The sequence below is a fragment of the Cotesia typhae genome, unplaced genomic scaffold (assembly GCF_013202065.1).
Source record: "Cotesia typhae breed Kobodo isofemale line unplaced genomic scaffold, CoteBio_Ctyphae scaffold_121, whole genome shotgun sequence".
In the NCBI taxonomy this organism is placed as follows: Eukaryota; Metazoa; Arthropoda; class Insecta; order Hymenoptera; family Braconidae; genus Cotesia; species Cotesia typhae.
Genome location: NW_027423773.1, coordinates 1709945 through 1736684, shown reverse-complemented (window position 1 = coordinate 1736684; position 26740 = coordinate 1709945). Strand labels below are relative to the sequence as shown.

Here is a 26740-nt window from a genome sequence, read left to right as displayed (position 1 = left end):
ATTATTACAATATCCTAATTTACGGATAATGATAATTATAATTGTTGATAAATAGAAATTATATGTTAAAAACATTGTGTTTACATTTTATATATAAGTGAAAGGCAATAAAATTATTTAATAGTATCTTCTCCCTTTCACTGGCATTTCGACGCGTCATTCTTGGCTCATGGGTCCAGTAACTCTAGACTACTTTTACTTTCGTATCCATTAGTTTCGAGATATAAAAAATAAATACGTTTTTTTTATTAATGGTTTGATTTTTTGGGGATTATAATTAATGTTACTGTAGGGAGACATGAAAAAAATTTTTTTTTCAATTATTATTATTATTATATTAAGATAATAAGCAATTTTTGTGGCCAGTGTATTTAGGCTGCATTCGGAAAAGCTCTATCTCTAGATATATAATTAAAAAATGACCTTGTATCTTGTGAACTATTGACATTTTTGAAAATATAAGCTCATCCTGATGTTACACTCATCAAGAGCTTTCATTTGAGTACCCACATCAATTTTTTATATATTTCATATATTTATATATTTCACAAATACCATATATATAAAATATGAAAAAAATTGCATGTGGGTACTCAAATGAAAGCTCTTGATGAGTGTAACATCAAAATGAGCTTATATCTTTAAAAACGTCAATAGTTAAAAAAGTACAGTGCAATTTTTCTATAAATTAGCTTGATAAAAAATTTATAAATAATTTTTTTTTGGTAAAAAAATTTTTTTATCATTTTATTATTTTTTTAAAATTCAATTAAAAATATTAAAATTATTTAAATTAAATAATCTTGAAAAGATAAAAAAAAAGAATTAAAAATTTTTTTATTATGTCAATTTTTAAAGAGAGAGGGCTTTAATAATTTAAAAATGACAAACTAAAATATTTTGACAAAAATAAAAAAAGTACAATATTATTAGGACCCTAATGTATAATATTACAAGTGTTATATATTGAATAAATATTATTTAATGAAATAAAAACAGAAATTATTGTAAAAAGATAAATCTTAAATACTCGAGTATTTTTGTAACGTGTTCTTGGCACGAAAGAATCGTCCGATAAGCGACTGAGAGCACGAGATAAGAGCCCCCGACACAGTTAGAGGTTGTTCACCTTGATATGAGGTGACCGAAAGAAAGAAAGAGAATTATATATAAATAAATATCAAAGGAGAGGATTATTTTGTTGGAGTTTTTAAATAACGACCAGAGGGGTTTACATCATCAACATTAATAATAATAAATAAATATTTTATATGTTGTCTTTACACAATAGACATTTATACATAAACCCAAGGAGATTTAGCCATAATTTGACCCCGAATAAAGTTTAGCATAACTATACTGTTATAAAATAGAGGGATAACACTCTCTCGGAGTATCTGATCGAGGTTAACGGAGACCGGGAGGAGCTAGGACATTGCCCGCGACTTCATTTTGAGGTTGCCAGTTACGATGAGTACAAGTCAGCATCACGCAATTAGAAAATATTCAAGGAAACAGAGAAATTATATAAATATATTTTAATATGTAATAGCTAATCAAAATTATCCAAAATTTTACTTCATTCGAGCAGCTGGAAGGTTTTTACTGCCAGCGACTGTTCTTTAAATAGTTATGTACCGTATAATCCGTTTTTACCTCTCAGTGAAAGTATGAGGTAATATATAGAGTAAAAAAAGAAACTATAATCAACTGTTGAATGGACAGTGAGGTAAGGAACACCCTCGGGTTTATTTTTAAAGTTACTGAGTATAAAAAATATTTCAAGTTACTTTCTAGATACGTGTAATAAATTTATTGTTTTAAATTAAACTTAAAAAAATAATTAACTTGAGAAATTTTCGTTAAATTTTTAGAAGATATTCCGAAAAATATTATTAGTATACAAGGTAGCAATGTCAGTTCTTAATTATTGACATTTTTTAAGATGTAAGCTCATCTCGATGTTACACTCATCAAGAGCTTTCATTTGAGTACCCACATGCATTTTTCATATATACATATATATGATATATATAAATATATATCATATATATGAAAAATTGATGTGGGTACTCGAATGAAAAGTCTTGATGAGTGTAATATTGGGATGAGCTTATATTTTTAAAAATGTCAATTTTTGACAAAATACAAGGTCATTTCTTAATTATTGATATTTTTAAAGATATCAGCTCATTCTGATGTTACACTCATTGAGACCTTTCATTTGAGTACCCACATCAATTTTTCATATATTTTATATATTTATATATATTATATATATGTATATATTTATATATACATATATATGTATATATATATATATATATTATATATATATATATATATATATATATATATATATATATATATATATATATATATATATATATATATATATATATATATATATATATATATATATATATATATTAAATATATAAAAAACTCCATGTGGGTACTCAAATGAAAGGTCTTGATGAGTGTAACATCAAGATGAGCTTAGATCCTTAAAAATGTCATTAGTTGACAAGATACAAGGTCAATACATATAAATATGAAAAATTGATGTAGATAAAATTTTTTTTAATTTTAATGGAAAAAAAAAAATTTTTTTTTTTAATTTTGGATTATTAATTTTTATGCCATCGAAATAAAAATCTCATATGACTTTAATCTATCTAAAATAATTAATTAACATAACGGTATGTCTTATCATATTTTAAAAATTGTTCACACAAAAATTAATGAATTAAGAAAACAAAATTTAGTTTAAATTATAACAATTGAACGTTTTTTTTTTATCAATCGCAAACATTACATTTAATAAGATAAATTATGCAGTGTTAATAATTAACAAACATTATTAATTATAAATTACAATTAAAGAATAAAGTTCATATACTTTATGTAATCATTCAAGTTAAAATAATCTTTATGATTTCCGATAAAAATTTTACTAACGAGTTATTTAATATTAACTTTGTTTATTATTATTAATTACAATAACTTTTGTGGCGTAAATATTAATGCAGAGATAAAATTTTTGAATTAATGTATAATTTGATTTTATTTCATTATAAATTTTAAGTTATTGTACAGTTGGGTCTGTGATTACTCGTGTATAAAAAATTATTCAAATTATGTTTAAACATTTTTTTGGGACGGACATTGTTATCTTTAGCAGACTTGAGTTACCCTAATTGACAGTATAGAAAGTTTATAATGTACAGAGAGACTTTACTAAAAAAAAAAATTTTTTAACCAAGAAAATTATTTTAAGGAGTTTAATTTTCTTCAATCGTACTTTTTTAATAATATATCTGGTAAAAAATTTATTAAACAATTTTTTTCGTTATATAAATTATAAATTTCAATTAAAAATCTTATTGTTTAAATTTCATGACTGGAGAACAAAATTCTTGGCTAAAGAAAATTTTCGGGTGCCTGAAGGAAGAACGAAGTTGTGTTGGCCGAAGTAAAAATTTTTCGAGAAATTCTATTCTTGGTCGAAGTAATTTTTTTCTCAATTCAAATTATCATAAATACTTGATACAATAAATTTTTATATTTGATTAAGATTTTTAGATACTTTAGGGAAGCAGCGCCACCTACTTCAGCTGAGAAAAAAATTTTCTCACCTTGAGAAAATTTTTCTAGAGAATATTTGATACCCAATTTATATTATTATTTTAGCGTGCAATTATATACATATTGAATGAAAAAAAATGATGAAATATTATTTGATCTTCTTATTTGAGATTTTAACCAATAAAAATATTAATGAAAATTTATTACCAAGATATTTAATTTTTTTGAGCAAGAGAGAAATTTTCTCAAGACAAGAAAATTAACTTCTATCAAGAACTAAATTTTTTGGAGCAAGAGGCTGAATTTTCTCAAAACAAGACTTAAATAAATTTTCTTGGATTAAGATACGTATTCCTTAAAGTAAGAAAATTAATTTTTTTGGAATAATTGAAATTTCTTGTCAAGAAAAATTTTTTCTTCGAATTAGGAAGAAAAATATTTTCTTGGCTCTAGTGAGCCTTTTTTTTCTGTGTATATATGTATAAATATATTCAGTGAGCCTTTGAGCAAAAAAAATTTTTTTTCCCAAGTAGATTGTTATTAAAAAAAAAAAAAAAAATTCTAGTAATAAATGATGGGGTAGTTTTAATTTCAATAGAATTAAGAGTGATAGTGGATAGGTCAGTGCCCTATTGTGTTTATAAAAGAAGGAGAAATGAGAGGTTGTAAGATGACGTGGTTGCTCTGGTGAAAGCATTCTTTCTACCTGGAGAGTATAATCCCCTCACAAGAGAAAGGTGAGTTAAGGTAGCTCAAGACTCACAACAACAACAACAACAACAACGACAACAACAACAACAACAACAACACGAATAATAAGAAGAATAAAAAAGAGGGGACAAGTGAGAGTGATCATTGCATCGGTATCCCAAGCTTACTTTCTCTCATTATAAGTAAACCATAAAAATAACATGTAGTTTAAAAAGTTATTTCACAAGACATAATATGAATATATAATAATAAATAAAGAATTACATAATAACTTTTAAATAATAGAGGATAGTAGAAAATATCGAAAGGAATCGATAGCGATGATAGTAATGATTGCTACACACAGTGTAGTAGTTAACTAGTGTATCGTGACCTTCGATGTGTGATAAGAGAGGGGATAGTGGTTGTGTATCAGCAGAAGAAGGGAACGACAAGAGTAAATGTTGTGGGAGGTGGGGAAAAGTCCCAGTTGAAGTTTGTTGAACTCAGTACCGTCATGGATTGCCGCGAGTAGTTTTATTATATACCGAGGGAGGGAGCAAGAGAGAGAGAGAGAGAGAGAGAGTGCTAAAGAGAGAGAGACAGCAACGTCAGTTAATTTCATCTTGCCCCAGTTACGGGTCGAGCAGGGTGAACGAACTAGCTAAGCGCCAAGGCCCCACCGACCCACTTTCGTGCCATGACTCTCAGGCCAATGGGACACTCAGAGTGGGGTTTATGACACATGCACACACATGCACACCTTCACACCTTCATAGACACACACACACGCTAAATAGGAGAATAGAGTACCGGCTAGGTGGGAGTAACAGTCCAGGCTGTACTCTGTGCTAGTAATCGCTCTCGGGTGTGCGTGTGTGTGTGTGTGTGTGTGTGTGTGTGTGTGTGTGTGTGTGTGTGTGTGTGTGTGTGTGTGCAAATTGGGAGACACTGGTGGGGAGAAGTATGGTGTGAACCGATATTTCCTCTGGTAGCCTCCTCTACTGCTATCTAGGCTATAACTAGTGCGGCCACATGCGAAAATTTTTAAGAGGGAGAAAAATAGCCAACCAAAGAGTGGAAGGCCGTCGAGGGGCAACGAACTAGCCTCGCACTGGGTCCCTCGACCTACATTCCAACGCTGGAAAGTGAAACTGCCGCCTCCGCGTACGCCGCGCCCGCTAAAAAGTGACTATTTCCGAATTTTCTGGTTTTTTTATTTTTTTTTTCAAGAAAATTAATTACATTGTTGTTCTTACCAGCAAGCACCCTTCCCAAAAGATTTTCACTGTCCTGAGGAGGGTAGACGTCACGATAAGAGTCCTTATCGTTCTCTAGGACCTCTGAAGGTGAAAGAATGTCTCCGGCTCCAGTTTGGCCCTCAGCGCCCCCGCGGGGCTTAAATTCTTGGACAGTCATAGTTTGCACACACCAGGTTTCCACCTGCCTGTCTATCATCACCCACAAAGTTGATGACCTCACTTAATTAATGGCAATTAATTGTGATTATTGTAAAAGTTTGTTTAGAGAGTCTTTAAACCCAAAACACGATCTATCACTGACACTTGATGACCGAGGCACGTCACTTAGATTTAGAGTTTGATAGAAAAAAATATTAATTATTATTTGCTTTAAGGGAGTTTAGTTAGCTCTTGCTACCTAAAATTCTAGTCACCTGTTTCTCATTGAGTTGTTTTATTAAACTGTTATTTATTTTAGAGAACGAGATGGCTTGGTCACGTGTAGCAAAAAAAGAGCTAAGCGTGGTTAGTGGTTGTGTATGGCATGCTGTACAACGCGCGAGTGAGTTTACCACGCCAGGATATATCGCGGAGTTGGGCGCTTGCGCGAATTATTCCTCACCACTGTACACACTGTACTTGTCTTCTTAACTGCTGTTGCTAGAAACCTATCTCCTTCTTTTGGGCTCTCTTTGTTGCTCCCGCGGTCTTTAGTTTAGATTTTTCTATATAGAAAAATTTATTGCTATTACACTGGAGAAAAGTAATTTTTTTTTATAGTAACTTAAACTATGCATTAATTTAAGTAACTATTGAAAAAAAGTTACATCTACAATATTTTAATAAATACTTTTCTATCCTGTAAAACAAAAAATTATTAGCTGCCCGAAAGGTCGTTGCGGGCGATGTCTCAGATAGCTTCACTGAAAGAGCCCTTAGTGGGTACCCAGAAGGATCCGGGTTCGATTCCCGGTCCGGGCTGTCCGGATTATTTTTCTGTTTTCTGAGTTAAAATTAATCAAAATTAACTATTTAGGTTCAATATAATAAATTATTTTAGGTATAAAAACTTCAATTAAATACTAAGAATTTTTTATTCCACCTGTTTCTTTCCTTCCTTCGAATTTAACCTACAGGTCATCCGATAATAATTAAGTATCATCATTCAAACAGTTAAATTCTAAAAGTGTATTATTAAATTACGAAATTGACTCAGACATTGAAAAAACCGTTAAAGCGACAAGGAGACACGAGGTGTCATGAAAATAATCCTTGATCCTAATGACGGGTTACTCGTGCCAATTGGCGTTTGAACCTACAAGCTATAGCGCAGTAAAGTAACTCAAATACAAAGTAATTGAATTTAAAAAGCGTAGGGTGCTTTCTCAAGTTATTTGACAATCAAATAAATTTTTTTCTTATTTAAACTATTAATTCATATTTATTAAAATTTTTTTCTATTTTTTAGTTTGATTATATATAAGGTAAATCTCTACTACCTTAAAAAAATATTGCAAAATTATTTAAATTAAATATAAAAATTTAATTCAAACGTTTTAAAAGTGGGAGTAGCTATTATAGAAATAATCTAACGCTCAACTCAATACCTGACCCGTGTTTCGGTAATATATGTTGACAAACGAGTTAGGAATAACAATTATTAAGTCATAAGTTAACGGTAAAGTTAGTGGCCTATCTCAATCTACTAAGACAAACCGTTTAACGGGAACCAGTAATTTAACTTGTAACATTTTTTTTTCTTCTTATTGTGTCTGTCCTTTCGCTTTCAGCGTGGTTCAAATAATATCAAGTCTACAAAACTGGTTTTACTGGCATACTATTACATGGCCTACAATTCCGAAAGCCTAAACACTAAACTTTATTTAAATAGATTAATGTGTCTAAAAGTATGTCAGAAAATATTTTTTTTTTTTTATAAATATTATTTTATTAATCCTAAAAATTATAATTTATTTAAAAATTTTTTTTTATCTTTTGCTGAAGCACTTTCATTTTTCTTAATGTCAAAGGTGGAGATTTATAAGGAAAGCTGTAAAGTTTGCGGCTAAATTCTACAGTTGTGCGGTTTTCACACTCTTCACTTAAACTTGTAACCATAAATTACCAAGAGTACCTCAGTGCCTGACGTGATTACTACTGAATAATCTGAAAAATGCCATCTATTGAAATTCTGCTAAGCTTGTTGCCAGTCTAAAGATTCAAACAACAAACAATTTTTCAGAATCTTTGGGAAGCTCTCCTGCTGCGACTTTAAAATTATCAGTCCAATTCAAAGCTGAAATTTTTAGCTAACATTTTTTTTATTTTAATTGCAAGTCATGCCGTATTATAACTTTGCTTGTAATTACATATCTTACAATGTATCTTATTTAAATTAACAGTTGTTTTGAATTTAACCTACAGTTTAAAGTTTTGTGTTATATGTTCGGGTTAATGATATTTATTACCGAAATAATTTAAATAAATTATCTAGATTTATTCATTTTTTTTTTTTTTTTTTTTTGGTAAAATAATTTAAATCAATAATAAATCATTGCGTCAAAAAATTTAGTGTTAAAAATTTTTTACAAAAAAATTTATTGCGTCAAAAAATTGAGTGTTAAAAATTTTTGTGTTAAATATTCAACACTTTAATTTTTAGATTTAAAATTTATAATGTTAAATAAACACAAAAAAGTGTTAAATATTTAACATAAAAATTTTTAACACTCAATTTTTTGACGCGTTGACGCAAAATTTTTTACTGTGTAGGAATTTAAGTTAAATAGCATCAACACTATTCAATTGAAGTTCTAGGACCTAAAATAATTTATTACATCGAACCCCAATAGTTACTTAAACTATTTTTAGTTAAATAAGGACTTACTAGTCATCTCGATTAACTTTAACTCAGAAAACAGAAAAATAATCCGGACAGCCCGGACCGAGAATCGAACCCGGATCTTTTGGTTACGCACTAAGGTCTATTCCAGTTAAGCTATCTGAGACATCGCGCGCAACAACCTTTCAGTCAGCTGATAATTTTTTGTTTAACACGATAACAGAAAAATATTTATTAAAATATTGTCGATATAACTATTTATCAATAGTTAGTTAAACTAATGCATAGTTCGAGTAACTATAAAAAAAGAAATCAGAAAACTATATTTTTATATTTGTGATGCCTATAATTCAGCTAACTATGCACATTTATTTCAGTGTGACGCCTTTGATATTGCCTTTCTGTACACCTTTCGATTCAACAAACTACCGATAAAGACACTTACGAATAATTGTTCAATTAATTAAAATAAAAATAAGTAAACAAAAATTCACATGTTACTGTCTTATATTTTCCTCCGAAAGATTAATATTTTAGTGATCAATTGGCGAAGCAGTCTCTAGAAGCTTCCTCCCTTTAGATTAGTCAATAACTCACAACTTATTCATGAATTTTAAGCGCACATAATCTGTCAAAAATATATCTGAGATACATTTTGATTTTACCGTTTGATTTATTGAAAATAAAATATTAAAATTCAATGAAAACTATCCAAATTCACCACTATAAAAATTTCAACATATTCCATTACAATATTCAAATATAGCCGTAGTAAAATTAATCTCTATTTCGGAAAATGCACTTATCAATTTATAATAATCTTATACAAGATATAAATATCCAGTCTTAAAATACGGAGACAAAAAAAATTATTCTTCACAAAAATGTATAAATATTTTTCTGTTTTGGTCCAAATTATGTTAATGTTGATCCATATTTACTTTATTACTAATAATAGCGACATTAATGATTTGTAGATGATATATGTATGCTTTGGTTCCTTTCAGTGTACATTGAAATGTAAATTTATGCTTAATCTCTTTAATCGAAGTATTTTCGCGAAAATTGAATATAATATATTATAGATGACATGTAAGTGATAAACGACAAAAGTAGGATAACAATGCAGAATTAAAGATTTAAAAGTCATCGACCGACGAACCTGAACGCCACAAGATTAAAACAAGCGATTCTAAATTCGGTGAGTTCAACGAACGAATATAGCCGCTTGAACTCGAGCAATCTATTTAAATCCGAATTCGTCATTAGCAGATACTTATTTTCTCTCCTTTTAAATATACTTGCAATCTCATTATTTCCGACCACAGGACCCCGCAACATTACTATATTTATATTAGTATTTTACTCTCTAAAAAATTCCGAGTGTCGGTTGATAAATCAACGCAGCCTACGCATCAGAAAATGCTTGGTAATGTCAACAATAAAGGTGGACATTATTTGCAATGATAAAATTTTCAGGATATAACGCGGTGCATACTAAACTACAGGTCAATTTGCAAATGAAATTTTATTAGTTTAAGAACATCTAGGACAGGGAATATTTTAATTTTTAACAAGATACTGAGACGCTTTTTGACCAAGTAATTATTGAATAAAAAATCATAAAACTTGGCAGGAGTACATAAATAATAGTCCTCCGTAAATTCATTCTTTTATTTTTAAATTTAATCATTGAAAAAAAAAAAAAAAATAACTAAATGATAAATAAATAGACAGTGTTCGCAAGTAAAATTAATTAAAAGTAATTACTAATAAACGTATAACCAATATAATCTTTGAGATTGATTTAATTTTTTGGTTATTCTTTATTTTAGTTTAGATAACTTATAAGACAGAATTATTAAAATGCAGCTAGGTTAGGGTAGAATACTAATTGTCAACAATAAATTTAATTTACTATACTTTGATGTAGACCGCAAGAGAGTGCCAAAAGTAAATTATCTAGTTTAATTTTTTTAAGCAGTGTTTAGAGTATTTACAGTTAGTCTGATAACCTCCCTCAGTGGATTTTACATCTCTTTCAAATAAACAAACCGATATATTCAATTGGCATTTGTTGTCACTGCTCCAGACTGAATTACCGACATCAGACTGTACTGCATGTTCTTAAGTCAAGATGATAAAATTCAAGGCAAAAAATTGTTGAAACAAAACAACTAGCTGTCTTTAAAATAATTTTCTTGGATCCAGATTGTCTCTTTAAAATACAAGAAAATTTCTTAATTATCTTGACAAAGTACAATAAAAATAAGCTTTTTGCAGGGCCTGTGCAATTTAATTATTAGACCAAGTTCATATACTTTGTATATATTGTTTTGAGCCATAAAAATCCTTGTTCTACACAGGACTCATGTGTTATGTAAATAAACAATGAGATAATTTTTTTAAACAGTGTTTGGGAGTTTTTACAGTCAGTCTAACTTAATATTATTAATGATTAAAATTACATTTAATTTAAAAAATAAATTTCATAATAATAAACTGTGTTATAAAAAAATTTTCAAGGTTTGTTCAAGTCAGATCAGTTACCAAATACAAAAATAGCTGACTCGAAAAATTACATTAGTGATACAACATTTGTAAAAAAAATTAATAAGCACATGCGTAATTCAATAAAATAAAACATTCTCCAATTAATTAAGTTACTAAATCACTGTTTTGTTTTTATTTTGATGATTTGAATTACATTAAGTAAATAATTGAGCAATAGAACAAATATATACTCAAGTAAAGTGAAAAGAAAAAATCTACGAATGAAAATGTATGGTTACATGATTTCTCAGCGTGTTCTATATTAAACGATCTTGATATGATAACATTATAACTGTCACTCAATAATGATTTCTACACGGAAAAAATTTCCTGGGAAAAATTGCCGTGCTACTCACGTATTTTATATGGAACACTTTTAAACTTCTGTAAACTTTATATGTGAATCGAACTGTTGATTATCTGGTGTGGCACTTTTTATTTTTTTTTTTTTTTTTAATTTTTCTACAATTAAACTTCCAATTTTTCAGAGGAAAAAATTATTTATTTCATGGCTTAATTTTTTTTTTATTTTTTCAAGTGTAATAAATAATGGAAGGTTTGAGTATATTGCCTAGTTGATGCAAGGGGAAGTATATTATGATGTAAATGACTGATAAATAATTTATTTTATTGATATCTTTATATCGGTACAAATTAGTCTAATAATCGTGTAATTGTACCACTTTGTATGGAAATTAATCTTCAATTAAAGCTATAGTACAGAAACTTCAATAGTAGTAAATATTTAAAATCACTAAAAATAAAAAAGGGTTGTAGCATCATTTCAATTCTATAGTTCGGGCCAAAGCACCTTAATTGATTTAAATCTAAAAACTATTATAGATATGCAATTTGCTAATTTTCATCCAAAACTTTTTTTTTTTTTAATTTAGAAAACTTTTTACGGACAAAAAAATTCTTTTAGCTAAGAAATAAAATTATTTAATATTTTAAATAAATTATTTTGTTATTAGTAACCTTGCAGTAACTATGTGACTACCGTGAATTATGAATTATAAATAAATAGAATTTTGCTTTGTTAAATAATAAATTCTGTTAAATAGCACTGTAATTTTTTAACTATTGACATTTTTAAAGATATAAGCTCATCCCGATGTTATACTCATCAAGACCTTTCATTTGAGTACCCACATCAATTTTTCATATATTTTATATATTTATATATATTATATATATGTATATATATATTAAATATATAAAAAACTCCATGTGGGTACTCAAATGAAAGGTCTTGATGAGTGTAACATTGAAATGAGCTTATATCTTTAAAAATGTCAATAGTTCAAAAAATACAAGGTCATTTCTTAATCAATTGACTATTGATGAGAATGATATGAAACCTTGAAAAGGCACTACTTCACGTCAAGATTTTGCTTATTCTTTAAATAAATTAGATTACATTGCTTATTTTTTTTTTTTCAGTGAATTTGAGGGTAAAATGGTCAGCTGAACAATTTAATTTTTAAAAAACTTTGTAATTATTTAAAAAAGAAATTTAATTTTTTTTTTTATTTAAAATAAAAAAATTAATATTTAATATTAAAATTCAAATTAAAAAAATTTTGTCCTTAATTCGCGCAAAAAAATTTAATACGCATTTATTGGTCATTTTTTTTTGTACGTAAAAATTTTCTTGAATTTTCGTACTTTTAGTGTAACAATATCAGTAATTGTAAACTTTCATCCTACTGTATATTGTATAATTATAAAATAACTAGAACAAGTACACGAGAGTGATATTTTGGTTGTATAGCGTTTGTGCAAATAATACTTGAATGATGAGAATTTTCACACTTTCGGTCTATCTAGCCTGTAAAACTTGATTCAAAATAAAAACAACTTTATACTTTATAGAAGGAATGATTACAATGCGAATAATAAAGAGGATGAGCGAATGAATTCGTGATTTGCGTTCATTCACCTTTAGAGGCACTCTCGATTCTAATTCGCAATAAAACAACTTTCTCGTGACTTTCATCGAGGGAAACTCCTTATTGCCTTTGTCTTAGTTGGTAATAAAAGTTTGTCTACTTAACACGGTGACCTAACCATACCGTCGATATCTTTTTATACTGCTGTAATCGTAATTTAATAAGAATCTTGATTATAGGTCTCTGTTTACTTCTAGAACTTCTGAATGGCTTTGTTGTATAACACTTACATCGATTTTCAGATTTTCGCTTCCAATAAAGAAAATTTGATCTTTTTTTAAAGATTACTTCGAAATAAATTGCGCATCTTTGGTGTAAGTCCTCCAAATCTATCTCATTATTTTAATAAATTTTTTTCTGTAATTGGAATTTTTTATAGTGGTGAATTTGGATAGTTTTCATTGAATTTTAATATTTTGTTTTCAATAAATCAAACGGTAAAATTAAAATGTAATTCAGATATATTTTTGACAGATTATGTGCGCTTAAAATTCATGAATAAGTTGTGAGTTATTGACTAATCTAAAGGGAGGAAGCTTCTAGAGACTGCTTCGCCAATTGATCACTAAAATATTAATCTTTCGGAGGAAAATATAAGACAGTAACATGTGAATTTTTGTTTACTTATTTTTATTTTAATTAATTGAACAATTATTCGTAAGTGTCTTTATCGGTAGTTTGTTGAATCGAAAGGTGTACAGAAAGGCAATATCAAAGGCGTCACACTGAAATAAATGTGCATAGTTAGCTAAATTATAGGCGTCACAAATATAAAAATATAGTTTTCTGATTTCTTTTTTTATAGTTACTCGAACTATGCATTAGTTTAACTAACTATTGATAAATAGTTATATCGACAATATTTTAATAAATATTTTTCTGTTATCGTGTTAAACAAAAAATTATCAGCTGACTGAAAGGTTGTTGCGGGCGATGTCTCAGATAGCTTAACTGGAATAGACCTTAGTGCGTAACCAAAAGATCCGGGTTCGATTCTCGGTCCGGGCTGTCCGGATTATTTTTCTGTTTTCTGAGTTAAAGTTAATCGAGATGACTAGTAAGCCCTTATTTAATTAAAAATAGTTTAAGTAACTATTGGGGTTCGATGTAATAAATTATTTTAGGTCCTGGAACTTCAATTGAATAGTGGTGATGCTATTTAACTTAAATTCCTACACAGTAAAAAATTTTGCGTCAACGCGTCAAAAAATTGAGTGTTAAAAATTTTTATGTTAAATATTTAACACTTTTTTGTGTTTATTTAACATTATAAATTTTAAATCTAAAAATTAAAGTGTTGAATATTTAACACAAAAATTTTTAACACTCAATTTTTTTGACGCAATGAAAGTTGAATAGTTGTGATGTTATTCAACAAGATTTTTTACTTAGTGGAATTTTGTGGAGATGTATATCATCTTCCTAAAATATGAAAAATGAATTTCTTGTATATATAATGAAACAACAAGTACTATAAATAAATTGGTATAAGTTCGCCTCAAGACATAAGGATGCGTATATAATAAACGTGTATAAATAAGTTGATTGATTGAATGTAGCAATAAATGTATATCTCGATAATAATCGTGCACTCTCGGCACAACTCGGATGACCTCGGCTGATGGGTGAACGTCCTCTCACTGGGACAATCGGTCGCTGCTTCCAATGCGCCGAATATGTTACAAGTTTTTATGACGTCCAAAATTGTTAATTACTCTCAAGCGCATTTTTGTTCATTTTTTAAACTTGATAGCAAATATGATTTAAAGATTTTATGCATTAGTTAGTAGGTACCTCTGTTTTCAAAATTTAACATGGTTTATTAACTTATTTACCAACCAATTACTTCATCATGTTACAATAAACATCAAAAGCATCTAATTATTTATAAATAAATACTTTCATTGGAATAATCACATGATTTTTTAATTTTAAACACTAACTATTATTAACGATGAGAATAAACTTTAAAGTTTTTAAAATTTTGATTGTAATCTACCTAATACTGAGAATTAATGAAGAACGGAGTTAAGTATACACCCGTTTAACCTATCGACCAGATGGAACGCCGATTACAAATCCAAAAGTTGCCGCAATGAGTGTATCGACCCGTATTTGAATCGAGTGTCGAAACACATGGATAAAGACCGAGTTTACGATTAGAGACTTTGGGAGTATAACATAATATAAGCGCCACCACTTGGTGCACTTTATTACAGCAATGCAAGTGCTGTGTGTCCTGTTTGCTCCAATTATTCACATGCTCTAATATTTAACGTGTTGCAATTTAAATTCTTCTTTTTTTTCATTTTTTGAAGACATTTTTGACAATTTCAAAAAATATTTTTGCCGCGCTTTTTTAAACCAATTTTAGCGAACAATTCATTATTGGTTGAAATTAAGGCGCGCAATTCAAATTTCTAGTGCAAATATAATTTAAATGATTGTTCGATTAAAGATAAAAAATATAAATTGTTTATTATCTAAATATATAAATAAATGATGAAGACTATTGCAGTAATGATGAAAATATCCAGGATAGTCTGCTCATGGGCTCATATCACGAGAAGTGTGCAAATATACACGAATAATGCATTACTGTATGACTAAATGTAAGTGACATGCGATTTCTTTGACACTTGTAAGTAAATTAACTCACTCAAAGCCATCATAATCGCAGGTTCATGGTGAAACGTTGCTCTAGTGATAGACAGAAATAAAACTTCGACCTGTCTGACTAACTTTATTTATTGATTTACAGTATCTATTATTTACCCAGTAACTCTTGAGTACTACAGAAATAAAACGAGACAAATATTTTTATCACAAGTACAAGTACATAAGAAATTTTTTTAAATAATTTTTATCTTTCAATTTTAAAGCAATAACATTACACAGAAAAAAAAATTTTTTGACTGCACGGTAATAACAAGATTACACTGGATATTATCCTAGATTATACTGTGTGAAAAAATTTTTTAGATAGTAGCTAGTATAATCTGGATTATAATGAGTATAATCCAGATATCACACAGTATAATCTTGATTATATTATCTACTATCTGAAATTTTTTTTCACTACAGATATCACTGAGTATAATCTCAGATGATATCGAAAAAAAAATTTTTTTTTTCGCGCAAAAAAATAATTAGGAAGAAAAATATTTTCTTGGCTCAAGTGAACCTTTTTTTTCTGTCTACATTTATTGTATTTTAGTCATAAAAATGATATATGTTAATGTTTAAGTTGGCTTTTTTATTAACCATCGTAAATGGTCCGATCACATGGAGACGTAATCTAAATTAACCCAGAAACAACTAGACGAAAAGTGCACACGCTTTGATATTAGTCCGAGGTTTGACCTCGACAGGCCATCGCCCTGGTACACGATGACCTCCACCTATGTAGGGCGCTGCAACCAACGCTCTGACGTCATTTACATGAGCACAACTTGCACCCGGATTATTAAATGCTTAATTTATGTCTTCTCAAAAGTACTTTCACGCATTTAATTCTATGAAGAAATTAATTTTGATAAAAAATTAAAACAATTTTTTTTTTTTATATATATTTTATTTTACGCGTAGGAGAATTATTTACGGATGGAAAAATTTTAGCACGTTTTCTATTTGAACTATTGCGACAGCACAAGCTGCAGTTAACTTTCATCTAAATTATGCAGCAGCCAATAGAGTCCACGCACCTAATATGATATTGTAACCATTGTATTGAAGTTTAAGTCTAATAATAAATAGTTAATAGTCATTTTAATTACATCAATAAATCCTAACAGGTTCAGTGTGGTTGCAAGGAGACTAAATTATTTATTTGATGTACTTTTCTTTAATCAATAATTGTATCAAGTTCCTCGGTAATTGATATGGAGCAAAAGAATTCAAAAAATTGAAATTTTTTCAAATATTTTCCAGCATTTCCTATTCAAAAAGAAAAAAGACGCATGCGCTGATACTATAGATCAGTTAATTAATAGTGCGCATGCCTGGCCTAAGACTTCACTTCACTTGCATGAAGATGAAGATAAACGCAAGTTTAGATGAGTTTTTAATTAATTGTAAAAAAAAAAAAAAGAAACTTGAAATTAAAGGAACAGATTAGAAAAATTTAAGAAGAACTGGATAAAAATTTGGAGCTAAGCAAAGGAATTTTGGATAATTTGAAAGTAAAACAGTGATATACAGTCAGTTTGTGATAAAAAAAATTCGAGGAAATTTTTTTCAAATTTTGCTTTACATTTCGAAACAATTAAAAATTCAGCAGATTATGGTATGGCTTAAATTGTCATAAATTTTTCAAAAATTGACTTATCGGGACGTTTTTTTTTTTCAAAATTTTTTTTATTAAATGTTTTTTTTTGGAAAAAAATAGTAAAAAATTATTCAAGCCTATCTTCATCGTTATTTTTTAGATTTTCCGAAAAAACTCCGAATTTCTCGATGATAAACACTTTTAATTTTTTTTTCTTTCTTTCACATGAAACTTTGAATCTATAAATATCCTGAAAATTTCAGAATGGTGTATTTTCGATTTCTATTTTTTTTTCAATTGAAAAAAAAATTTTTTTTCATATCATAAATGAATTTTTCCAATACAAAAATAGGAAAAATCCCTATGTTTTTTACGCCGTGTACATTCCGTCTATTTATTAGTTATTATTATTTCCAAGTATAATTAAAAAATGACAAAATTTTTTACTTAAAAAATAATATTAAATAATACAAAAAATTTTGGAAAATAACTTACACACATTTTGTAATAAGTGGATTAAAATGTTTTTTGAACTACTTTTGATAATTTAAAAACATTGAACGCGTTTTGAGTCTTGCAAAATTAATTTTAAAAAATAATATTAACAAACCTTGCTGGAAATAACAAGATATATAAACTAAAATGAATAAATTTGATTTACAGACATTAAAAATACAAAAAAAAAAAAAAGAACAAGAATTTTATAAATACGTATGGCTAATCTTGAACAGATACGCAGACAAATATACGTGTAGGTCACAATAGTTTACCCCGTCCTCGACAGTTCATCGCCCTCTCGGCCTTCGGAATTGGGGGCGCTCGGTTCGGCGATAGGGATGATGATCAAATGCAAAAAAGACGATTTTGCGCGGCAGCTACAACGAGCTTTTTAGAATTATATGTTATATGTTGATGTGTTGATGTGTTGCGTGCTTTAACAGCACTCTAAATTAACATACACTAGTACACCAAATGGCTGATACCCGAGATATGAAAAATAATAATAAAAAATGGCGATTAACGAACAAGAGAAAGAAGGAGAAGAACACCTAACAGCACAGGCGTGTATATACTGCAAGAGTATTTTCTATTGTTCCATCTCTTTTCTTTTATTTTATTCTCTACAAGTTTCTTACTCTTCAAGAGTACACCAGGGCGTAATGCACTCGCTGTAAGACCTTGTATTGCTCAGCGGTGCTCACTACCAGCAAATCTTTATGGAAATTTTGCGTAATATAACACTCGCTGCTTTTCTGCGATCCGGATACTCAGACTGTTATCTTTCAACAAAATAACATCATTGTTACTTAATATTTTTTATTTTTAAGATAAAATAAATATTTTTTTGCCCTCCGGGCGGAAAGTGGCAACTTTCGTCCCGCTGCGCTAAACAAAGTTGCCGCTTTCCGCCTTCGTCGGACAAAAAAATAGTATACAGCCCTTAGGAAGTAAAAAAGAAAACCTCAGATCACATGTTTGTTGACCTCGGCTTCGCCTCGGCCAACAATTACATGTGATCTGAGACTTCTCTTATTTTCCTTCCCAAGGGGTGTAATATACTATACTTTTATGTTTATATTATCAAAGCAACCTGCTTATTATCTGCCATTAATTTAATTGATTTTTTTTTTACAGATTAAAGGAGGCGGAAAAAATTTTTTTGAGGAAAAATAGCCGCTGTAAAATTTCAAAAAAAAATTTTTTTTTTTTTTATTGAATCAAATTTTATATATTAAAAAATATTTATCTAGAATTTCATATGAAGATTCTAAATATTTTTCGAGTGTCAAATATCATCCCAGATTATACTCAGTGATATCTGTGGTGAAAAAAAAATTTTAGATAGTAGCTAAAAAAAATCCAAATTATACTACGTGATATCTAGATTATACTCATTGTAATCCAGATTATATTACGTGATATCTTGATTATACTCAGTATAATCTTGGATTATAATGAGTATAATCTTGGATTATATTCAGTATAATCTTGGATTATATTCAGTATAATCTTGGATTATACTCAGTATAATCTCGGTATGAGTAAATTTTTCGGAAATTTCCTCAAAAATGTTATAAATTAATTTAAAAATTAATATTATTATTTTTTTTATAGACACTTCTTTACACTAGAAGAGTACTTGGATCTCCTTAAATTGAGAGTATAATATCATTGAACCCTCAAGGTCTTTTATAATTATTCAATATGTATCATTTGTAATTTTTTTATAAAATAACTAGGCTGTAATTTATTGAAATAAGGTTAACGCACTCTATATTAGCGATTGCTGATTAGAGTTTTCTCGAAAAGCGGGAGATAAGTTGACAACATTTTAAATTTCATAACATTAGCGTGCTTTAATATGCAAATACGATTGACAATCTCATTACTATTTCTGACTTGCTTTATATCTCACACGGACCTTCTATGCCGTACATACTACACATTCTCGTAGACTTGTGTACATAGAGTATGTACACAAGTTGCGAGATTGTAATCGTTTTAGGGGTTATTACTAAATCACTGGGTTAAATTTTCGGAAAATTTATTGCCGTTTGGTAAAAGCATGCTTCGAAGCTATCGGACCTCAAATGAATTTTTTTTTTTATCAATTTTTCTGATTCGCCGGACAGATACGGACTTACTTGAGGGTTACAGATATAGCAGCTGTTATTTGTTTGGTGTTTTATTTTATTATGAAATGGAGAGTTGTCAGCGCAGGCTCGTTATATGATCGTAATACTCTCGGGCGCTTGTGGCGCTTCGCGTTGGAGGAGAGGCGCGGCGTATGTACTATACTCGGGCATCGAACCCGGATTGCTCGCATTACGAAATAAGGAACTTTCGAATTGGAATTTACAATTACTTTAATCGTTACTTCTTATTGCTAATTTTTCATTTTCATCTCTTGCAAATAGAAATATTGCAGAGTGTTGAATGTTTTCGCTTAACGAATCTTGTAATTTTTTTTTATTTTAGTCGCTTAGCGACTAAAATTATTTGGGACAAGAAATTTGATTTAATTTTCTTATTAAATAAAATTTTTTATTAATCTTATTTTTTTTTTTTTGTAGTTTTAAAATTATTTGAAAAACTATTTTATTAAAAATTAGAAATTTTAAATAATTTAATTAAAAAAAAAAAAAAAAAAAAATTAATTAATTGTTTCCAAATTAGAAATAATATTTTTAAATTTTAATAGAATTATCATTGATTTTTATTGTTAAAAAAAATTTCGCGCCCTAAATAGTTCCGCGACAGCCGCTAGGTGGCGAAATGTAGTCTAAAGTTTTCACTAGCGAATTGGTAGATGGAGTAAATAATTAATACCATTTAATAATTAATTTTTATTCTTTCTACTAAATATAATCTACGATTAAATTATAATTGAATAAAAAAGACAAATTTTAAACACATGTACAAAATAAATTGCAAGTATATTAAAATATTTGTAATTAAAAAAAAAAAAAAAAAAAAAGAACTTTTCTTCATCTAAATAATTCTAAATTTAACTGTTGTTATATAACTAAATATCGTATCTCATTCAGCGTATTCTTATGAAATTGTACTCATTGAATATAGATATGGACTAAATGCAGCAAGATTGTTGAAAGAATAAGAATAAAATGAGTGGATGAGTCCAAGGATATACCGCCCACGGGGTTCAGTCTTTGCTGTAATCTCGATGTGTCTTGTTAGGAAATTAATTAGCAACTCAGTATGACGAGATTGTGAAGGGTGCACCAACGTTGTAAACGTTACACCTTACATATTTGATTGCTTTGAGACTCTATCAAGCTTAATTTTGGTTCAAGTATTAAAATTCTGCTGAAGAAAAAAAAAAGTGAGTTTGTTTGATTTAAATTGGTTTAAATTGATTTAAATTTATTAAAAATACGTATTTAATATGAAGTAATTTGTTTGATTTAAATTTGGATTACTTTCAACCAAATACTATTTTGTTTTGGTTTATTTGATTGAATTCGCCGATTTATTTCATTCAAATTTTGTTAATAGTTAACAAATCTCGTTTAAAATAAATCATAAGACGTTTGTGTCGCTATTGTCGCTATTTGAGTTATCGTAATTTTAATACCTGTATCGTTGCCTGTTATAATTGAGTAATTTTTTATAAATACATAAATTTTTGATGAATTTAATAATGGAAAAAAAAAAAACTATAAAAATCCAACTCGGATCTAATAATTTTAGTTTATTAGAAGATACCCCAATATAAATTATATAAATAAACTCATCCTCATTGCTTTGATATCCCTAAAAATATGTCAGATAAAATATGTCAGGTGGGATTTAAATAAGAGATTTCTTTATAATAAACGAGTCTCTGATTCTAATAAATTATTTTCTCAGTGTACCTAAAATCACTTTGAGTTTCCTTAGACAACAGCCTGAGATCATACTTGTTACCCAAAAACTGTAGAATAATCTCAATTGATTTTTATATAATTTACTCCGAATTGATTCGAAATACCTCAACTCTTTATTTATCCAGCTGATAGGGATGGAGATAAGCAAGATTAAGTGAAAGAAGTTGAGAGTACCGAAGGACAACGAACCCAGGTCACAAGTCCAGGCTGAAGTGCTCTATAACTCCTACCCTTATCACCATCCTCTCCTCGATCCTGTTTCTACAGTTATTCCCCTCTATATCCTTTACTCTCAAACATTTACATTTTATCCTACTCGAGGCGGGGGTGGTTTGAGGTGCTTGGTTGCTCCCCTCACTAAATCGATAAGTACATAAAGCTCTAAGACTGTGACCTCGTACTGTCATGGATACACCAATGGTCTTCAAAAAATTTTGTTTAATAAAATAGTCATTTTTAAAAAAAATTACAATTTGCAATAATTGTTTACACTGATAGAAGTTCGGCCGATCATTCAAGTTAGTTATTTTGGCCATATATCATACAAAAAACGGGAGTATAGAGAAAATATACGGAATAAAGAAAAAAAAAAATTACAGTATTACATTGTGAAAATTAATATTCAAATTTTGAATTTTAAAAATGTAATTTTTATAGTTTTAAATTAAAAGCGACTTTTATTACTATTTATGATATTTATTAATATTTATGATATAATTTTTCGACAGAAAAAAAGGTCCACTTGAGCCAAGAAAATAATTTTCTTTTTAATTATTTTCTTGAGCGAAACAAAAATTTTTTTGACAAGAAATTTCACTTATTCCAACAAAATTAATTTTCTTGCTTTAAGAAATACGTATCTTGATCCAAGAAAATTTATTTAAGTCAAGAAAATCTTGTTGTTTTGAGAAAATTCAGCCTCTTGCTTCAAAAAATTTAGTTCTTGATAGAAGTTAATTTTCTTGTCTTGAGAAAATTTCTCTCTTGCTCAAAAAAATTAAATATCTTGGTAATAAATTTTCATTAATATTTTTATTGGTTAAAATCTCAAATAAGAAGATCAAATAATATTTCATCATTTTTTTTTATTCAATATGTATATAATTGCACGCTAAAATAATAATATAAATTGGGTATCAAATATTCTCTAGAAAAATTTTCTCAAGGTGAGAAAATTTTTTTCTCAGCTGAAGTAGGTGGCGCTGCTTCCCTAAAGTATCTAAAAATCTTAATCAAATATAAAAATTTATTGTATCAAGTATTTATGATAATTTGAATTAAGAAAAAAATTACTTCGACCAAAAATAAAATTTCTCGAAAAATTTTTACTTCGCCCAAAACACAACCTCGGTCTTCCTTCCGGCACCCGAAAATTTTCTTGAGCCAAGAAAATTACTACTAAATATTATTTGGTGTAAACAAATATTTATTTCCATGTAACAAGGCTTTGTTTATATTAATATAATTTATTTAGAATAAAAAAATAATTTATTAAACTGCAATAAATAATATTGATGGCTAAAAAATATTTTTTTCTCCCAAATAAATGAATAAAAATTTAATTATTAAATCCTTCTACCACTGTGTAGGGTTGTCGAATAAAAAAGTGAAAAAGCCAAGTTCGGGACGGATGTATAATATATGTCGAAGGAAAAAATATAAATGGTAAAATATATGAGGTCGCAAGTCAATTAGTAATAAAGGGTCGTGCGAATGGTGGGAGGAGGAGGAGGAGGAGGAGGTCAACGACATTGCCAATCTCAGAATAACTGCGTTGCCCCAATTACAAATAAAGATTCTACCACTACATTGCTCAGTACTTTACGATCTATATTGTACAAGTTAATGAGCTAGCTCCGGTAATTTTATTAGAATAAATAAAATTTGCTTTATATTAAATTTTGAACTTCGATCAATTTAATTGAAAAAAAAAAAATTTACAATTTTTTTTTTTTTTCAAAAATTTTTTTTTTTTTTTAAATGTATGACTTGGTATATATTTAGGATAAATTTCGGTGCAGACAGACTGGACTAGCAGTGTGAAGTAATCAATGATTTAGCCATTTTAAGACGTTTATAAAAGTGAGACAATTGAATCAAGAGTGTGTAGATGAACGAGAACGCGAGTGGTTAAGAGCGAGCGCATGCGTCACAGACAAGGTTTTCTTCTATCCCACGGGCTATTCGCTTTGGTGTGTGTCTGTGCACTCATGAGCTGGCCTAGATTCTCGCGGGTTCAACACTCGCTATCGAGGTGACTGCTGCTACTGCCTATACTACAACTGTTACTGCTACTGCTACTCCTGCCTGTTTGCTCGCTTGCTCAATGCAACACTCTTGTGACCAAATACTTCGACAACAGACTAAACACAATCCTTTATAACCAACAATTGTTGTTATGATTAATTACATCAATTGGATTGTTAATCAATTGCTTTCACAAATTTACAAGTTTCTATTTTATACCCCATTAATCACTATTTTATGGTGAAATTTAATTTTGGGTCATATTTATTGTGTTTGTCAAAATATCCTACAAACTTTCGTTTTTATTTGAGATTCAGTTTTTTATTTTTAAATTGTTTTTTTCATGTCGTAATTTCATTTTCTTTACTTGAGAATATTTATAAGACCATGAAGAAAATATAAATTTAATTATAAATAACAAATGTAATTAATGGAAAAATTATGCAGTGGCTTGGGATCGAACCTGGGTCTTTAGAATTGATGAGTTATGTATTGCGAAGCGTCGCTATTAGATCTAATATCGGCACACATGCACACCGTTAAAAATTTTTCTAAATTTAGTATATTTTTAGCATATAAAAATAATTCAAAATTAAATATCGAGTTTACGAAAAAAATTTTTGTTAAATTGCACTGTGCTTTTTTAAATATTGAATTTTTTAAAGATACAAGCTCATATTGAAATTACACTCATCAAGAGCTTTTATTTGAGTACCCACTTGCATTTTTTATATATTTTTCATATATACATATATATAAATATATGAAAAATTGATGTGGGTACTCAAATGAAAGCTCTTGATGAGTGTAACACCAGGATGAGCTTATATCTCTAAAAATGTCAATAGTTGACTAAATACAAGGTCATTTTCGAAGTACATTTTTTTTTATTCAGCAGAATTTTATTTTACTACAAAAAAAAATTTATTTAAATTAAAGGAGGTTTATTTTAATTATTGGGACATTTTTTATTTCATTAAAAAAATTTTCAATCTTCCTTAATATTTTCTTGAGCCAAGAAAATTTACACTCCAGTAAAAAATTTTTTTTTTTCAGTGTAAAAATTAAATTTCAAATTTTAAAAATAAAATTCTAAAATTTATTAATTAAAAAAAAAAAAATCATTCTAATTATTTGTTTTGTTTGTCAGTGTAATAATCATCTATGGTCAGATTACTCAATAAATCGACTGAGTTTTTTACGGTGCAGTGACCGTTCGAGGACGCATTTGGAACTGTTTAAAGCGTACACCTACTTTTACTTTTGTGACATCAACTCGACTAGATCTTAAATCTATTATTTATTTAAAAAATTCTCATAAATCCCCAATAATTGACAAATAATCCGGCTAAAATTATTGAATAAAAAGAGATTGAAAGCAGATGAATAAATATGAATGATAATCACATAGTACACGAGATCGTTGCATTAAAACTGTTAGTTTCATCGAGAAAGTAATAAATGCGTAAATAATGTAAGTTTTAATGAAAGTGAAAGATCCGAGAACTGAGAGCCACTGAGTAGTGTGTAATAGTTTCGATTGAAAGGAGGTTACGGAGTGATTGAACTTTGCAGCTGTATTTGTGTACGCTATACCGCACTTGTCCGACACACAAGTACACGCATTTAAATGCGGCACATACACACCACTGACTACTGTTTCACGTATTATAGACTTAACTACTTAGATAGATAGATAAATACATACATCATCAATCCGTCGATATATATATTATATATATATATTAAATCTTGGATATTAATTGTTCAATAAACTTGCCATAGGTCAATTTTAGTCGGATTAATTATCTATTTCCATCAACTAGCCTCTGTTAGTTTTTATAACTCTCTAATTAATTTATTAATTTATTAATCACTAATCACTGCATAAATATTTAATTCATTTAGATTAAATTAAAAATTTACATCAAGTTAAATAAAATTAATTCTGATTATTTTATTGCCTAGAGATCATTTACATTTATATACTTTTACTTTTATCAATTCAAATAAATTTATAAAATAGGCAAATAAATTTACCATTATTTTTATATTTAAATATTATTTTAATCTAATTTATTTTATTATTTTATTTTAATTTTTATTTTATTATCGGGCGGATCAATCTAATTGATAATTGGTAAGGATGAGTAATCTGTTACGAAAGACCAATAAAATGTAGACAGATTGTTTTTTGAATGATTAATTTAAAGGAAAAGATGAATCAGTTGCAAGATTTAATGTTGATAAGAAAATTTATCAAAATATTTAATTATTTTCTTGAACTTAATGTGTTTTTTTATTTTTTTTTTTTTTTTTAAATGGTATAAATTAAAAGCTCCAATTATTGACGGGTCTATGATTATATATTTTAAGACAAAATATCCTGGAGAAAATATGCTGGAGAAAATATGCTGGACAAAATATGCTGGAGAAAATATGCTGGACAAAATATCCTGGACAAAATATGCTGGAGAAAATATCCTGGAGAAAATGTTCTGGACAAAATATGCTGGAGAAAATATCATGGAGAAAATATCCTGTACAAAGTATCCTGAAGAAAATATCCTGGACAAAATATGCTGGAGAAAATATCCTGGACAAAATATCCTGGAAAAAATATCTATTTGCGACAAAAAATTTTCCACCCATAATATATCCATGGACGGAAAATTCTTGGACAAAATATACATAATTTGGAGAATTAAATACCAACAGAACAATTAAAACTATTTTAATGAAATTTTTCGACACTGAACGCCATGAAATAAAACATAAAATCTTTAAATAGAAAAAGTTAATGATTAAAGACCAACACAACGCAGATAATCGTGTTGCGATCTTTTAATATGATTTTTGTATTTTTTTTTTTTTACGATATTTTAGTTTTTAAACTTCTTTTTTTAATTAATTTTAAGATATTTTGTCCACAAATATTCTGACAAAAGATATTTTATCCTGAGAATATTTTG

General features: G+C 28.4%; 1 protein-coding gene across 2 annotated transcripts in view; it reads right to left on the bottom strand.

The window, feature by feature from the left end:
• E75 (ecdysone-induced protein 75) overlaps positions 1-26740 on the bottom strand; it is a 107623-nt gene that overhangs the window by 55115 nt on the left and 25768 nt on the right. Inside the window, exon 1 of one of the 2 annotated variants that reach the window (XM_074252492.1) lies at positions 5538-5988. The exons of the other annotated variant lie outside the window; for it this stretch is intronic. Within the exon in view, the coding sequence (XP_074108593.1) occupies positions 5538-5736 (199 nt within the window). The 5' untranslated portion in view covers positions 5737-5988. Of the gene's footprint in view, positions 1-5537; positions 5989-26740 lie in introns of those variants that run through there. 2 annotated transcript variants of the gene reach the window in all.